The sequence below is a fragment of the Equus quagga genome, chromosome 1 (assembly GCF_021613505.1).
Source record: "Equus quagga isolate Etosha38 chromosome 1, UCLA_HA_Equagga_1.0, whole genome shotgun sequence".
In the NCBI taxonomy this organism is placed as follows: domain Eukaryota; kingdom Metazoa; phylum Chordata; class Mammalia; order Perissodactyla; family Equidae; genus Equus; species Equus quagga.
The window spans coordinates 175,091,181-175,108,683 of NC_060267.1; the positions used below are offsets into that span (position 1 = coordinate 175,091,181).

The following is a 17,503-nucleotide window of genomic DNA, read 5'->3' on the forward strand; positions in this document are numbered from 1 at the left end:
TGAGACATACACACAAGAAAGCTAACTGGAATCCCAGATAATGCAAATAGTTTACACATATTTATGTAAATAATAATTTAAAGAAAAATCACAATGCATTTCAATTAAATAATTTTTAAGCTATATTTATAGATTTATAGGAACATTAATCCAAATTAACTTAAAATATAGAAGAACCAAAAATAACTTATAGATATTGTTGCAAAAATACTTTACAGTTATCAAATTGAACCAAAATTATAAAACCACAAAATTTTTTTTGAAAATAGCTTTTTGGAAAAATATTTTATTTTTTCATTTTTGAGGAAGATTAGCCCTGAGCTAACTGCTGCCAATCTTCCTCTTTTCGCTGAGGAAGGCTGGCCCTGAGCTAACATCCATGCCCATCTTCCTCTACTTTATAAGTGGGACGCCTACCATTGCATGGCGTGCCAAGTGGTGCCATGTCTGCACCCGGGATCTGAACCCTGGGTCACCGAAGTGGAACGTGCGCACTTAACTGCTGTGCCACTGGACCCGCCCCTAGAAAAATATTTTAAAAGACTACTCCCGTTATACTACATGTAATATATAAATACAAAAAATACCATGCATATATTAAATATAATAAATCAGACTCAGGATTGTGTACTTCCTCTGCTGGAAAGCTCTTCACTAAGCTTTTTGCATAGCTTATCCCATTCCACTCCCTTTTTATTTGGGCCTCTGCTCAAATGCTATGTCCTCAGAGAGGCATTCCTTGACTGCCGTATTTAAAATAGCACCCTATCACTCTTTCCTCTTAATCTGCTTTATTTTTCATCATAACACTTATCATTACTACAGATTATGGAATTTATTGTTTGTTTGCCTATTATCAGTCTCCACCTTAGAGTATAAAGTCCATTAGGCCAGAAAACTTGTCTGTCTTGTTCGCTCATATATTCCTAGCACCTAGAACAGTACCTTGCACATAATAGCTCAATAGGTAGCAGTTGTATAAATAAAAGAATGAATAACAAATGAATCATATTTTGAGCCTAATGAGCAATTGGCTGCAATTTGGGAATACTTTGATCAAGAGAAGAGAAAAAGTAACTTCAAGATGACGATTCTCATGCCTGCATCTGCATTCCCTACTGTGCCTGGAACACAGTAGACCCTACTAAAGCAATGAAAAGAGTAAAACTATATAAATTATGTAAGGGAATATTAACAACAAAATATTTGTACATATTTTTAACAAAAATCTGTAATATAGTTTGGACTAATTTAATTGGCAAGTGTTTATACACAAAAAAGTAGGATTACTCTAAATAAAATTTATCTCAAAAAGTAGTTAGTGAGGGGACATCAGCAAAAATGTCACAGTAAGAATCTCTAAAAATTCTCTCCTCCATAAAAGCAATGAGAAAATGGGCATAAATTACCAGAATCCAAATTTTCAGAGCTATGAAAGTTAATCAAAGGCTTGCAGCAATCCAGGGAGTGTTTACTCCAGAAAAAGGCTGAATCTCGGTTAGAACAGTGATCTTTGTGGCATTCTAATTTGCCGTAGTCCCATTCCCCACTCTCCAGTTCCATGGAGCCCTCAAAAACAACAGCCGGTATTTTTGGTGGAAACTAATAGCCTGGCTGCCACCAGAGAGATCAGAATGAGGCTACAGCTCTTTCAAAGTTAGTCTCAACATTCTCTGAGGTCAGTATTACCATGATGTCAAAACCAAAGAGAACACAAGAAAGGAAAATTTAAAATATCCCTTATGAATACAGATACAAAAAATCCTCAACAAAATACCAGCAAATCAAATCTTGTAGCACAGACAGAGGATTATATACCATGGCCTAGTGGGGTTTATCCTAGAAATACAAGGTTGGTTCAACATATGAAAAACAATCAATGGAATACACCATATTAATTGAATAAAGGACAGAATCCATATGGTTACCTCCATAGACACAGAAATAGGATTTGACAAAATCTAACATCCCTCCAAGAAAACAACCACCACCTAGGAATAGAAGGGGACTTCCTCATCTTAATGAATGGCATCTACCGAAACCCTACAGCTAACATTACACTTAATGCTGAAAGATAGAAAGTTTTTCCCTAAGATCAAGACAAGATAAGGATGTTCACTCTTACCACTTCTATTCAATATTGTACTGGTGGTTCTAGCCACAGAAATTAGGCAAGAAAAAGAAATAAAAGGCATCCAGATTATATAGGAAGAAATGTGATTCTCTCTATTTTCAGAAGTCACAAAAAAATTAGGGCTAATTAACAAGTTCAGTAAGACGGTCGGATACAAGATCAATATACAATAGTCAGTTTTACTTCTATAACTAGCAATGCACAATCCAAAAAAAAGAAATTCCATTCCATTCCAACTGAAAACAGCACCATTGACAACAGCATTAAAAAGAATAAAATACATAGGAATAAATTCAACTAAAAAAGTGTAAGACTTGTACACCGAAAACTACAAGACATCACTGAAAGAAATTATAGAAGACTTACACAATGGAAAGACATTTTGTGTTCACGGATGGGAAGCCAATATTGCTAAGATGCCAATACTACCCAAAGTGATCGACAGATTCAACGCAATCCCTATAAAAACTCCAGCTGCCATTTTTGTAGAGAGAGACAAGCTGATCTGAACATTCATATGGAAATGCAAGGGACCAGAACAGATAAAACAATCTGGAAAAAGAAAATCAAAGTTGGAGGAACAAAAACTTCCCAATTTCAAAACTTATAACAAAGCAATAGCAATTAACATGGTGTGTTGTTTGCATAAAGATGGCATACAGATCAGTGGAATGGAACTGAGATGCCAGAAATAAACCCATACATGCATGGTCAATTATTTTTTGACAAGAGTGCCAAGAGAATTCAATGGGGGAAATAAGTGTTTTAGCAAACAGTGCTGGGACAACTAGAACTTCACATGCAAAAGAATGAATATGGACCCCTACCTCATACCATATACAAACAGTCAAAAATGGAAAAAAGACCTAAATTTAAGAATTAAAACTATAGGGGCCGGCCTCGTGGCCGAGTGGTTAAGTTTGCATTGCTCTGCTGCAGGCAGCCCAGTGTTTCGTCAGTTCGAATCCTGGGCGCGGACATGGCACCGCTCATCAAGCCACGCTGAGGCAGCATCTCACATGCCACAACTAGAAGGACCCACAACTAAGAATATACAACTATGTACCGGGGGGCTTTGGGGAGAACAAGGAAAAAAAAAAAAAAGAAGAAAAAAAAAGAATTAAAACTATAAAACTCAGGGCCAGCCCTGTGGCCAAGTGGTTAAGTTCGTGTGCTCTGCTTCAGTGGCCCAGGGTTTTGCCAGTTCACATCCTGGGCACAGACATGGCACCGCTCATCAAGCCATGCTGAGGCGGTGTCCCATGTAGCACAACCAGAAAGACCTCCAGCTAGAATATACAACTATGTACTGGGGGGCTTTGGGGACAATAAGGAAAAAAAAAAGAAGATTGGCAACAGATGTTAGCTCAGGTGCCAATCTTTAAAAAACAAAACAATAAGACTCTTAGAAGAAAACATAAGTATAAATCTTTGTAACCTTGGATTAGGCAATGGATTCTTATTTATGACACCTAAAGCAAAAGCAACCAAAGAAAAAGTAGAAAAAAATAGGTAAATTGAACTTGATCAAAATTTAAAACTTGCTTTTCAAGAACACTATAAAGAAAGTTAAAAGACAATCCACAGAATGAGAGCATATATTTGCAAATGAACTACTGAATAAGCATTTAGTATAAGAATACATAAAGAACTATTGTAATTCAAGAATAAAAAGACAAATAACCCAATTTAAAAATGAACAAAGGATCCAAATAGACATTTCTCCAAAGAAGATATACAAACAGCCAATAAGCACATGAAAAGATGCTCAATGTTGTTAATCATTAATGAATTGCAAATGAAAACCACAAGGAGGCTCCACTTTACATCTACTAGGATGGCTATAATAAAAAAGATGGACAATAACAAGTGTAATGGAGGATGTGGAAAAACTGGCCCTCATATACTGCTGCTGGGAATTAAAATGGTACAGTCATTTTGGAAAACAGTTTGGTAGTTCTACAAAAAGTTAGACATAGAGTCAAGACATGACTCAGTAATTCCACTCCTTTGTATATACTCAGGAGAATTGCTCACATATGTTCACACAGAATCCTGTACATGGATATTCACAGCAGCATTATTCATGATAGCCCCAAAGTGGAAACAATCCAAATGTCCATCAATGAATGAACAAAGAAAATGTGCAATGGAATATTATTCAGCCAAAAAAAGGAATGAAGTACTGATACATGCTACAACATAGATGAACCTTGAAAACATTATGCCAAGTGAAGGAAAGCCAGTCACAGAAGGCCACATATTTTATGATTCTATTCATATGAAATGTCCAGAATAGGTCAATCCATGGAGGTGGAAAGTAAATCAGTGGTTGCCAGGGGCTAGAGGAATGATTGCTAATAGGTATGGTATTTCTTTTTGGGGTGATGAAAATGTTCTAAACTCAGATAGTGGCATAGGTTGTACTACTTTATGAAAATACCAAAAAACTCTAAAAGGATGAATTTTATGGTATGTGAATTATAACTCAGTAAAGCTATTAATTAATAAAAATAAAAGGAAGCAGTTAGCACTTTTCCAGAATATACTTTTCCTACTTAAAACTTACATTTTCTGTGAGGCTCATGTTTTCTTTGCTGACATTTAACACTGTTGTCATTAAAGCCAGATTTATGATGCTGAGTTACTTGACTGATTTCTTGAGGTAGAACTGCACCCTGAAAGTTAAAATTCTTATAAATGATTTAAATAAACTCTTAATGTTATAACTACTTCTTTTCCTCAATGTTTAATAAATACTTTATTATTTTTATAAAAGTTACATAGCTCAATAGAAAAAAATTTAAGTAACAGAGAAAAGGATAGAGAACTTAACCAAATTCCACCACCCAGAAACAACCATTATTAACATAATAATCATCACTCCAAATGTTTCTCTATGCATTACTTAAATAGCAAGATACACAGAAAACTATCATTTTACAAAAATGCTACTTTCAATAGAATTAAATCTAACTTTGCTTTAAGTTAATACAGAAACTAAAGAAAAGATTAAACTTCAGGTAAACGTTTCTTTACAATAGAAATATTAGCCTCCAAAGATCCCTCTAGATTTGCTTCAAAATAATTCTATCTTTGTGGTGGGGAGGTTGGGAAATGAGTGGGTGTTATAGAAGAATAGGGTTGGACGAGCGCAAGGCAAGGGATGGGTACTTGTGGGTTCATTATACTATTCTCTTTGCTTCATGATTTTTTTTTGAGGAAGATTAGCCCTGAGCTAACTACTGCCAATCCTCCTCTTTCTGCAGAGGAAGACTGGCCATGAGCTAACATACATGCCCATCTTCCTCTACTCTATACGTGGGACGCCTACCACAGCATGGCTTTTGCCAAGCGGTGCCATGTCTGCACCTGGGATCCCAACTGGTGAACTCTGGGCCGCTGAGAAGCAGAACGTGCAAACTTAACCGCTGCGCCACTGGACTGGCCCAACACTTCATGATTTTAAAAATTTCCATTAAAAGGTTTTTGAAAATTCATCATTTCTGTCTGTTATAAAAGTTGAGGATATTAGCCCTTCCACATCCTTTCCCCCAATACCTGATTTCATCAATTAATGTTTATATTGTCAAGGTTTTCAAATGATGGAAGACTACTACCAGATGGCAAGACTGACTATAAAGCTACAGTAATTGAGACAGTGCATGAACGGAAAGAATTAGAAAATGGCATGAGTAAGTTTCATATAAAGATCACATCAGATCCTTTTGTTTTCTGATAGGGAAAGGAGGCCTGAAAGCAAAAAGAGACAAAATTTGCCACAGATAGTGGGAAGAGGAAGCAAAAGCAGAGGCTGGAGATGGTCAATACAAATTAATCATTTCACAATTTTGCTTTTGGTGAGCCCTATTTATTTTCTTCTGAGCACAGACAAATAAACACCAGGTGCAAAGACACATCATGTTCTATTTGGCAGTGGGCATGTTCCCAAATAGCTGTGATATGCACCAGAGTGTGAAGGCAGGTCCAACGAACGCATATGCACAGGAACACCCAGGGCTCTTTAGTCTTGGAGAGTCAAAAGGGCGAAGAGATTTCTATCTGCATGGCACAGTGGCTGGTGGGATTTTGGGCTACAGCGGTACATTATAGGGGAATGTGACTCTAAGGTAGGGAATTAGAATATCGGATCAATAGAAAGGTAAGAACGAATATTGTGTATCTAGTATGTGACAGGCATGGTAAGATGTACTTTGCATCGATTATCTTAATATCATTATAAAAATGCTACAATCATAAAAATGCTATGGGGTATTTTGATTCCATTTTATAGTTGAGTAAACTGAGGATCAAAGTGATAAATTAATTTGGTTATAGAACTAAATAATAGGAGAGCTGACATTGGAGTTCTAAAACTCATGTTCACAGTACCATTTCAGAGAAAAAGTGTGCCATAAATTTAATTAGAAAATACTCTAGTTTTGAGTATAGTTTTTTTGTTGTTCTATTTGATACTTAAAGCTATTTGTGTTAGTCACCTTATCATATTTTGCCAATAAACGCTTGAATTTTTCTTTTAAAGATTTTATTTTTCTTTTTTCTCCCCAAAGTCCCCCAGTACATAGTTGTATATTTTTAATTGTGGGTCCTTCCAGTTGTGGCATGTGGGACGCTGCCCCAGCATGGCTTGACAAGCGGTGCCACATCCATGCCCAGGATTCAAACTGGTGAACTCCTGGGCTCCCGAATCGGAGCACATGAACCCAAACACTCGGCCATGGGGCTGGCCCCAACACTTGAATTTTTCTTTAAAGACTTTTTTTAAAGAGCAGTTTTAGGTTCACAACAAAACTGAGAGGAAGGTACAGAGATTTCCCACATACCCCATGCTCCCACACATGCATAGCTTTCCCCATTATCAACATCCCCCAGTAGAGCAGTATATTTGTTACAGTTGATGAACTCACATTGACACATCATTATCACTCCAAGTCTATAGTTTACAATGGGTTCACTCTTGGTGTTGTACATTCTATGGCTTTGGACAAATGTATAATGACATGTATCTACCATTACAGTATCATACAGAGTATTTTCAGTGCCCTAAAAATCTTCTGTGCTCTGCCTATTCATCCCTCCCTTTCCCCCTAACTCCTGGCAACCACTGATCTTTTTACTGTCCCTATAGTTTTACCTTTTCCACAAGCTTGAATACTTTTTTTTTATTATGTTGAGTTCTCTAGAATCTGCTCATCAGATGAATACCAGACTGCTTATTAATGTTTCGTGGATATAAGTGTTATACATGGTGGCTCATAATTCTTGGAACATACAGGAGATAAAACATGAGAGTTTTCAAGAAATATAAATAATGAAACAGCATCCAGTAACAGGAGATGCATGTAGAAGATTCTGAGGAAATATACTATCAACTGTTGAGTTCCATCTCAAGGAGACAAGTGGTAACATAACTAGTAGCCCTTGACTGAGACCTAGGGGAATTTTGGCAGTGAGAGAGGAAAGGGCATCCTAAGTAGAAGGAACGATAAGAACACATAATCTAATATAGGAATTATCTGTTTGTGGGAAAGAGAAAATAAAGAGACCGATTTGACTGGAATAGACCATTTTACACAATAGTTGGACATACTCTATACGAGAATTAGGTGGAGTTAGATTACGAAAGGCTTAAATATTAGTTTAAGTTGCAGTTGAATTCCAGTGGTACTAAACAGGGACCCTTATACATAGTAGAAATTTGAATAACACTATTTTAGGGCTGGAAAAGATCTCCGAGGTCACCTAAGTCGAATGCCTTAATTTTGTACATGAGGCCACTGAGGCCCAGGGAAATTTGATTTGCTTAATTTGAGTCACAAAATCTGATTTCCCGATTCTGAGTCCAATGCCAGATTTGTCACACCACACTGCCTTAGGGCATAAACTGAGTTCAAACCCAGGAGCTCTGCCTAATTACTTTGCCCTAATATGCCACAGGTGAATGGATCTTTAGGAAAGATTAATCAGGCACTACTATGTAAGAAGAACTAGAAAAGAAAGAGATAAGAAACAGGAAGCACAGAAAGGAGGGTAGTCTAGGCCTAGGATGACAACCTAAGGTCCATCTGTGGGAATCGAGAAGAAGTAAACAGATGTGAGGTCTCATTGCGAAAAAATACTAGAGAGAAAGAGCAAACATTTTTGACTCCATGCTTTTCAGATTATGTGCTTGGAGAGATGGCAGTATTAGAAAAAAAGATAGAAGAGGCCATAGGCAAAGTGAATTCTGAGACATCTTATGGTTGAGGTGAGAGTGGGGTATCCGTCTATACCTGTCTTCTAGAAAGTCAGAGACATCAGGTTAGATCTTGTTTGAGAGGTTGGAATCAGAGACATAGATTGAGTGGTAATCAGCAGAGAGGTAAGTGCCAAAGTCACCTGTCAAGCAATAAGGCAAAAAGGAAAAGAAAACTATCGTTGAGTTTTGGGGAGTTGAGTCCCCACTAGAAAGGCTGGAAGAGTAGAGGTTAATAAAGAAGTTGAGGGGGCCAGTCCCGGGGGTGAGTGGTTGAGTTCGTGTGCTCCGCTTTGGTGGCCTAGGGTTTTGCCAGTTCGGACAGATCCTGGGCAAGGACATGGCACCATTCATTAGGCCATGCTGAGGCGGTACAACCAGATGACCTACAGCTAGAACATACAAGTATGTACTGGGGGCTTTGGGAATAAAAAGAAGAAAAAAAAAAAGATTGGCAACAGTTGTTTAGCTCAGGTGCCAATCTTAAAAAAAATTAAAAAAATAAAGAAGTTGAACAAATAGGGAAAAACAAGAGGGGACTCAGGGTAATGTTCCCCTTTTTTTTAACAAACTTTTTTTTTTAAGATTTTATTCTTTTCCTTTTTCTCCCCAAAGCCCCCTGAGATACAGTTCTATATTCTTCGTTGTGGGTCCTTCTAGTTGTGGCTTGTGGGACGCTGCCTCAGCGTGGCTTGATGAGCAGTGCCATGTCCGCGCTCAGGATTCGAACCAACGAAACACTGGGTTGCCTGCAGCAGAGGGCGCGAACTTAACCACTCGGCCACGGGGCCAGCCCCTAATGTTCTCTTTTATAGCAAAACTCCTTGAAAGAACTGCCTATATTTGCTGCCTCTAATCTCTCTCCTCCCCTTCTCTCTTAAACGTACTCTAATCAGTATTTCATTCCTATCACTCTACTGAAACTGCTCTTGTCAAGGTTCCTAGTGACCTTTATGTGCTAAACTCTATGGTCAATTCTCTGTTTTCATGTTAATTGATCCATCAGCAGCATTTGACCAAGTTGAAAACTATGTTCTTGACATTCATTCTTCACTTGGCATCTAGACACCGCCCTTTCCTGGTGTTCTTCCTGTCTCATTGGCTGTTCCTTCTTAGTCTTCTTCATCAGTTTCACCTAATCTCTCTGACTCTTTAAGGATGGAATTCTCTATGGCTAAGTGATTCGACTTCTTCTCAATCTACATTCACCTCTTTAGATATACAGATATACACACACACACACTTATAAATATGATGACTCCCATATTCTCTCTCCAGCTTGGGCATCCTCCATAACTTCAGACTCAATGTCTAACTCTACGTCTCCATTCAAATACTCAACTGTCCAACTCTCTATTTCCACTTAAATATTTAATATACATCTCAAACTTAACCATGTCCAAAATTGAACTCCTAATCTTCTTCTACAAAGCTACTTGACCCACAATATTCCACAACTCAGTTAACAGCCATTCTATCCTTTTAGTTACTCAGATCTTAAAAGTGACGTCCTTTAATCCATTCTCTCTTTAACTCCCATATCCAGTTCATCATCAGCTGGCAATCCCTTTCAAATATGTCTAGAATTTGACCACTTCTCACAGGCTCCTACTACCCTGGTCCAAGTCAAGATCAACTCTAACTTGATTTCAGTAGTCTCCTAATTAATTTCTATTTCCATCCTGGCTCCTCTGCATTCTATTCTCAACATAGCAGGCTTGATAGCATCAAGATAGAGTGATACTATTAAAAGGTAAGTCAGATCACGTCACTCTGCAGCTCAAAACGCTCCACTGATTTCCCATCTTGTTGAGTAAAAGCCAATGTCCTTAAATTGCCCAGAAGGTCCTGCATGGTATTGTGTCACCTGTCTAACTACATTTCCCACAATTCACCCTACTGATTCAATCATAATGGCCCTCTTTTCTCTTCCTTCAGTATGCTAGGGATGGCTCCCATCAAGAGGGCCTTTGAATTTGTCTGCAATACTCTTCCCTCAGATATCTATGTCCCCTACCCTCATTTCATTCAAATATTTGCTCAAAGGTTATCTGATCATTCCATTTGAAACTGCAAAACCTCCCCTCCCCTTCCCCTGAAATTCCCTATCCTCTTTCTTGTAATTTTTCTCAAACTTATATATTATCATCTAATATATCATGCAATTTACTTATTTACTGTCCTCTCCTCCTTGGAATACTAATTGTTTGAGGGCCAGGATTTTTGTTTTGTTTACAGCTATATTCTCACTGCATAGAAGAACGCCTGGCATATGGGAGGTACTCCATAGATATGTGTTGAATGAATGAATAATAACAAAGCACTCCTGAAGAATGAGTGGTTAGCAGTAACAGAGAGAGGAAAAGAGGGTTTGAAAATCTGGATATGGATTACACTTAGGTAGAAAGAATTATAGATGATGTAAGGAAAATTTATAATAGCTTATTGGCATAGGAGACCTGTGTATTTTGTCACTCTCATTTTTTATGTTTATTTTACCATCATTCCCTTTGCTATTTTCCCCCCTCTAGCTCTGATAACACTTATCACTAGAGGCCATTAGAATAAATGAGGTTCACATAGTGTAGGCTATTGGTTTATAAACCTGAGAGAACATTCCTTCTCGAACTAAGCTGAGAAGATTGGTCAGTAACTAGCAAAATATGTAGTAGGAATTCATTCCTTTAATTCTTCCTTTTTTTAATCTGAGTCTATCCTTTTAGCAGAATTTCTTTCCTTTTCTTAATCTCTAGCAAGAATGTGTATTTGCTCATTCATACTTAAGACAACCAACTGCCAGCATAAAGCTACACATGGAAATGAATAAGTTAATGAGTGCCCTTAAGGCCTTTGTTGAATTTAAAATACCGTCACATGTGCTGCATAACGATATTTTGGTCAATGATGGACTGCATATACAACAGTGGTCCCAAAAGATTAGTACCATAGAGCCTAGGGGTGTAGTAGGGTGTACCATCTACGTTTGCATAAGTACATTATGACGTTTGCATGACAAAAATGCCTAATGACATATTCCTCAGAACGTATTCCTGTCGTTAAGCGATGGGTGACTGTATCGTTACTATGATTTTGTAAACAACTAAAAAAAAGTCCAAAATTGATTTAAAAAGAAAATTATGTATATTCTCACTGACTGGTCCAAAAACTTTTATATATGGCTGAAGAGAATTATGAAAATTCATGATCAAAACTGTTATTTCTATTCTATGAGATTTCAGGAGAAGATTAATCATTGCATACCTGAAAGAGAAATATAAAAAATATATTTTTTAACATTAAATGTCCATCAAACAAGGTATACTAACCTTCTCTTGTAGACTTGGCTGAAAGTGCTGAACCTTTCCGGATCCCTGTAAGGACTGCCAAATGCTGCAAAACTCATCATCATCTTTAGTAGGTACCTGGCAAAACACAAAAAAATTCTTAAGGAACTCAAACATGAAAAAATAAAGATTCCTTAAAAAAATCAAATAATTTATTCATTAAAGTTATGTAGTGGTAGGATACTTAACTTTCATTATCTGAAATTCCAGTTCTTTTTTTCTAGAGCTCAGCATAATAATAATAAAAGTATTCTATTGGAGTGAAAATGGTCTTCTTCATATGTAAGTTTTTGAACAGTTTTCTTGAAAAGTATTTAAAGCATAACAAACGCTTCAAAAGATTACACGGAATCAATATTGCCACTAAGATTTCTTTTGTCTTCCAAAGCACTGACATATTATCTCATTCAAACTAACGTTTGACGATTTTATTTTTAAAATCTTCACCTTACACAAAACTAATCTAATAGATTAAAAAATCAGCTATTACTTACGGAGAACTGATTTCATCCAGATTAAAACTGTGGAAAAATATGCACCAAAATTTAACACGGTTACCTATGAGATTTGAGAGGATTTCTGCTTCTCTTTCCTTTGTTATTATCTACTTATCTGTGTTTTCTAATTAGTCTACAATAAACATGTATTAATTGCATTGAAGAGTGTGGTTTAGATTTGGCGCCATGGAATTAAATAAAGTGTCTCACACAAAGCAATTCAGTTTTTCCCAGGAAGATGAAATAAAGGAAATAACCCAGGAGCTGCATGGTGGAAACTTGAAAATTGCTTATGATTAACATGATGTAGTCTTCTCCCTTTTATCTTTCAAAATTATCATTTCATAGCAGATACATTTGGGTTATATAAGAAAAAATTAAAAACCTTTTTAAACAGATATTCCCAAGCTCATTATTTAAATAAATGAATTTCTTCTTTACTATAACTACAATTTTATTACAGAAGTAAAATGCTATCAATAGTATACTAGCCTATTAGCTGAAAACAAATCTGGAACTGACTCAAATCAAAACTTTTTAAAAAGCTAACTTGAATTAGGTCGCTTACAAAGTCTGCCGGCGATTTGTAATGGGGGTGGGGAGAAATTAAAGACTGAGAGTCTTACTTGAGTAGGAACAAAAAGTGATTGAGGGGAATGGTTCAGGCCTCCCAAATGCCCAGAGGAAACTGAGGAAGCTGAGCTGTACTGATTCACAGCTGGTTGTGGTTTCACAACGGCCGTCAACTTCTGATTTCCAGTTTCAGAGCGACTCCCATGAGAAAGGTTCACCAAGGCACTTGTCGGCAGTCGATAACCTCTACCAGGTGAACATCTAAAAGCAAAAGTTATATCAAGATCAGAGGGAAATAATACTAAATCTGCTAGGGAGCAGAAGAATCAAGTAATTTTTGGGTGGACAACCCATAATCCATAATCTGAATTAATAAATATCACTTTTAAATTCAGTTCAGGAACTTGAAATCATAGAAAGATCTCAATTTATAAGAGGATACATTTCTGAAAGTTTCCAAATAGACTATTCAGTGCTATGAAGTGGGAAGAAAAGAGTGTTCTAGAGGTATGGTTCTGGAAGTGCGAATGTGTGTTAGTTTGCCCTCAGAAGGCTTGCAACATAACGACTAACTAAAAGTTTATGAATTAAACGTTAGACTTCTTTAAAAAATTGGTTTGTACCATCTGGGCTACGAAAGCCCAGGAGCTACCGGAGTGTGGAGCCATTCTTAGTGTGGCTCTACCCACACAACAGGGCAAAGGTTAGCTGTGATCACATTTGTCTCTGGATCAACTGTTGAGTCCAGCCCTTTTTTATCCTCATCTTCCCATCTTAAAGTCCTGGACCCGGCTTATGAGACAAGTATTTGTCGTTTCCTTCCTTCCTGGCCTGATAAGTATTAGATACTAAAATAAGGCTTCTCGTGTCAAAAGTTTTCACCTCTATCACCTATTTTTTTCTCTGTGAGAATACAATTTCCTTATATTACAAGATCATGGAGAAATAGAATTCTTTTATGAGAAGTCTTTTTAAGATTGCTAGATGGGGCCAGCCCTGTGGCCGAAGGGTTAAGTTCGTGCACTCCACTGAGGCGGCCCAGGGTTTTGTTGGTCCGAATCCTGGGTGCGGACATGGCACCACTCATCAGGCCATGCTGAGGTGGTGTCCCATATGCTACAACTGGAAGGACCCACAACTAAGAATATACAACTATGTACTGGGGGGCTTTGGGGAGAGAAAGCAAAAAAATAAAGTCTTTAAAAAAAAAAAGGATTGCTAGAAAATACTTTTGTGAGAATTATGCTTAAAGATTCTGCATTATAGAAATGAATATACTATAGGCAGGTAACCTTTTACACAGCTCTCTATCCCTCAAGAAATTCACTGCCTCTACCTAGAAGGGGAAAAAAAGAGACTGAGAAAAAAAAAAAGTTAATCATCTTCAAAATATACTTTCAAAGTAATCGGGCTAAGGTTACTGGTAATCAAACATTCTCATGAAAAATAAAATCAGATATGGGACTCAGACTCCACTGCTGCATATGAAGAGTACAGACAGGATAGTCTTTGGGCAACAGGCACATTCAAATTGCAAAACAGTAATAGCTTTCTGAAGGTGATCACTTGGTATAAGGACTGAAGATTGTGATTTTATGCAAAGAGGCTAAACAAGCATAATCGATTTTTTATTTTAATTACCCACTAATCAAAATAGAGGAGAAAAAGAAACTAAGCTAATTTCAGTTCAGTTTTCTAATTGGTTTTCAGAAGAGAGAAAGGAAAACTGGTAAGGATTTCATTTAATCCTGACAATAACTTAGTGAAGTATGTATCTTCACCAAAGATGAGGAAATTGAGAGTCAAAATGCTTTTAACTGACCTACCCAAGGTAACACAAAGCTTAAGTGGGAGAGCTCACCCTTTCTAATATTCCACGGTGCCTCTTATTCTATCATGATCTTTTTTCCTGCAACTTTAAACTTTCTATTAGTGTTCCCCCAAAACAGACTTGCCTAAGTCTCACCCATGTTAAACTAAAAACAAACAAGACAATCCTCTTCCTTCAAACCTTCTAACTTCCAGTTATTGTTTCTTCTCTTCATAGTCGAACTTCTCAGAGTTCAGCTCAATCTCCTGCCTCCATTATTACATCTGCCATTCACTCCTCAAACCACCACAATCTAGCTTGAGCAGCCACAACTCTGCTAAAACAGGTGGCAAAGACTTATAACACGTCACTAAATTCAAAGACTGTTTCTACTCCTCAAGTTATTTAACCACTAAAAAAATGCAAATCTGATCATGGCACACCTCTGATTCTGATGGTTTTACATTGCTTTGAGGATGAAGACCAAGAAGATACTAAGATCCCTAACATGTCCTGAAAGGTGGCTTACAAGTTCCTGCACAGTGTGGTCCTTGCTTTTCTCTCTTACTCTAATCTTACGTAGTTGCTGAAATTCAGACACACTTGCATTCTTTTAGTTTTTTTGAATGACTGAAAATGTCCTTTGTTGCATATTCTATTCCCTCTTCCTGACCACGTGTCACTCTTCCTCCCTCTTCCCCCAGTTAATTATTATTCATTCTTTAAGTCCCATCTTACATATCACTTCCTCAAGAAAGTTTTTCTGGAACTCTCAGGACAGGTCATACTCTTATAGAAACCTGAACTTCTCCTTCCCAGCACTTGTCACATTTTAATTAAATAATACCGTAATCAGTTACTTAATTATCTCCCTCACTAAAATGAAATCTCCATGAGAGTAGAAAGCATGTCTGACATTCACTGTTACACTGCCAGTAGCAAGTATGATGTCTCACACATAACAGGAATTCAAATTGTGGACAAATAAGTAATGTAAAGTCAATGGCCACATGGAGATCTTCACAAAGTATAACTATCATCTTAAACACAAACCTTATTGTTAAGCCTCCAGGAAATTCTTCATCAAATAATACTTCAAATAGTACATCAGCTTCTCTATTAGCTGTTAAAAAAAAAGAGAAAGATTTAAAAATCACATTACAAAAAACCAGCATATAACTTTGTGGCGTGTAAGAAGCATTACAACTATCAAAAAACAGTGTGGGGGAATACAGACAGTAAATGAAAAGGAAATAAGCTCACAGATTACCTTACTGGTATTAACTTAAGGCAAAATAATAATATTTAAAATTAAATGCTGTGAGGATTAATTAGACTTTTCTCACTGCTTTTGTATATGTTTGAAATTATTCATAATAAGAGCTAACAGAAGAGATAATTTTGCAATTTGCAGTTTAGAGGGTCTTGCATTAAGATAGACAAAAGACAATGAAGATTTGAAAACATGGCAGTAATGAGAGAAATAAACTAGAGAGAATAGATACATCATTAGATAGAACTGGCAGGAGTTCGTGACTTGTGGTGATAAAAAGGATGGAGAAGCCAAAGATGATTCCAAAGTTCTGGCTGAGATGACTTGGTAGATTACAGATGTCATAATTGAGACATGAGGCACATCGGAAAGACAGTGGTGCAATCAACTCAGAGAGAAGCAGAGAAGAATAAATTTGGCAGAGAGCATGATGAGACATATCTGGGGAGATTAAATTTACCAAAAACACCAAGGTAAAGTGAAGTAATTAGCTATAATAAAGTTTTGAATTCTAAGCTCAAATTAATAATAAAGTTTACCATATAACTTCAGAATTGACTCGCTCTTTCTCTCCATCCTCTTTCTATTCTGTTGGTTGTGTTTCTCTGGAGAACCCCGACTAATACAATATCTGATACTATGCTAGCCCGTGGTAGGGGTGAGCGGATGTCTCTCCCATCCCCAGGCTCTTGTTGCCTAGTTGCAATCAGGCTTGCAGAGCTCACCCATTCTCCACCACCCAGCTAGCCCTTTCAACCTGACACTTTTACCTGAAATCTAAACCCAAGAAAGTGAGGCTCAATGAGAGGCAGCAGTTTCTCCTCTGAAGGCTTAAGTCCCACCTTCTAGGCTCTCATTTCCTGTCTCAGGAAGGGGCCACTTCCTCAAAAGATTATTGACAAGAGGACTGTTCATTCCCTTTAGTGGAGATGACTATGGAGATGAGGTCTCAGCTGAGGGCAGTAATGACAAAATATTTCCCTTCATATTCTGTGTCTACGCAGACATGGTTGATCAATGACAGAGCTCTTTTCCACTTCGCCTTACATGTATCTTTAAAATCCTTCTCAAGACAACATTCCAAGCGGTCACTAATACTGTTAGGAGCTGTCAGGAGAAAGGAAACTTTGATGTTATTGGAGTCCCAAGGCCTCATCAGGACAAGCTAGAGTACAATCCAATAAAGCTGAAAGCTGAGCAGCTGATGCAGTGGTTGAGCAGCAGGAGGGTTGCTTCACTGCACCCATCTGACCCCCACCATCCCTAGCCCAGATCCTCCTGTCTCCATTTCCAGCAGCCAGAAATACATCCAAGAAATTCAAAAAAGAATCATGGAAAAAAATTCTCTTTTAGAGGTATGTGGGCAGGGAAGACCCCAATAGTATGTGCAGATGGAAAATGTGGAGAACCACTGCTCATAGTTAGGTAAGAATCAGGGGAAAGAGTTTAAATCCCAGCTCTGCCACGTACCTGTGTAGACACAGGTGGGTCACTTAACCTCTCAGGTAAAATTAAATAACACCTACCTCTCAGGTGGTTTTGAGGGTTTAATGCAAAATGTCAAAGTGCCTGGCACATTGCTGGAACTAAATAAGCATTTCTCTTAGATTCACAGC

General features: G+C 37.4%; 1 protein-coding gene across 1 annotated transcript in view; it reads right to left on the bottom strand.

Moving 5' to 3' along the window:
• Window positions 1-17,503, bottom strand: part of XRN1 (5'-3' exoribonuclease 1) — a 113,494-nt gene that overhangs the window by 15,877 nt on the left and 80,114 nt on the right. Inside the window, 4 exon segments of the mRNA XM_046681041.1 lie at window positions 4,704-4,812; window positions 11,717-11,812; window positions 12,858-13,065; window positions 15,668-15,737. Of these exon segments, the coding sequence (XP_046536997.1) occupies window positions 4,704-4,812; window positions 11,717-11,812; window positions 12,858-13,065; window positions 15,668-15,737 (483 nt within the window).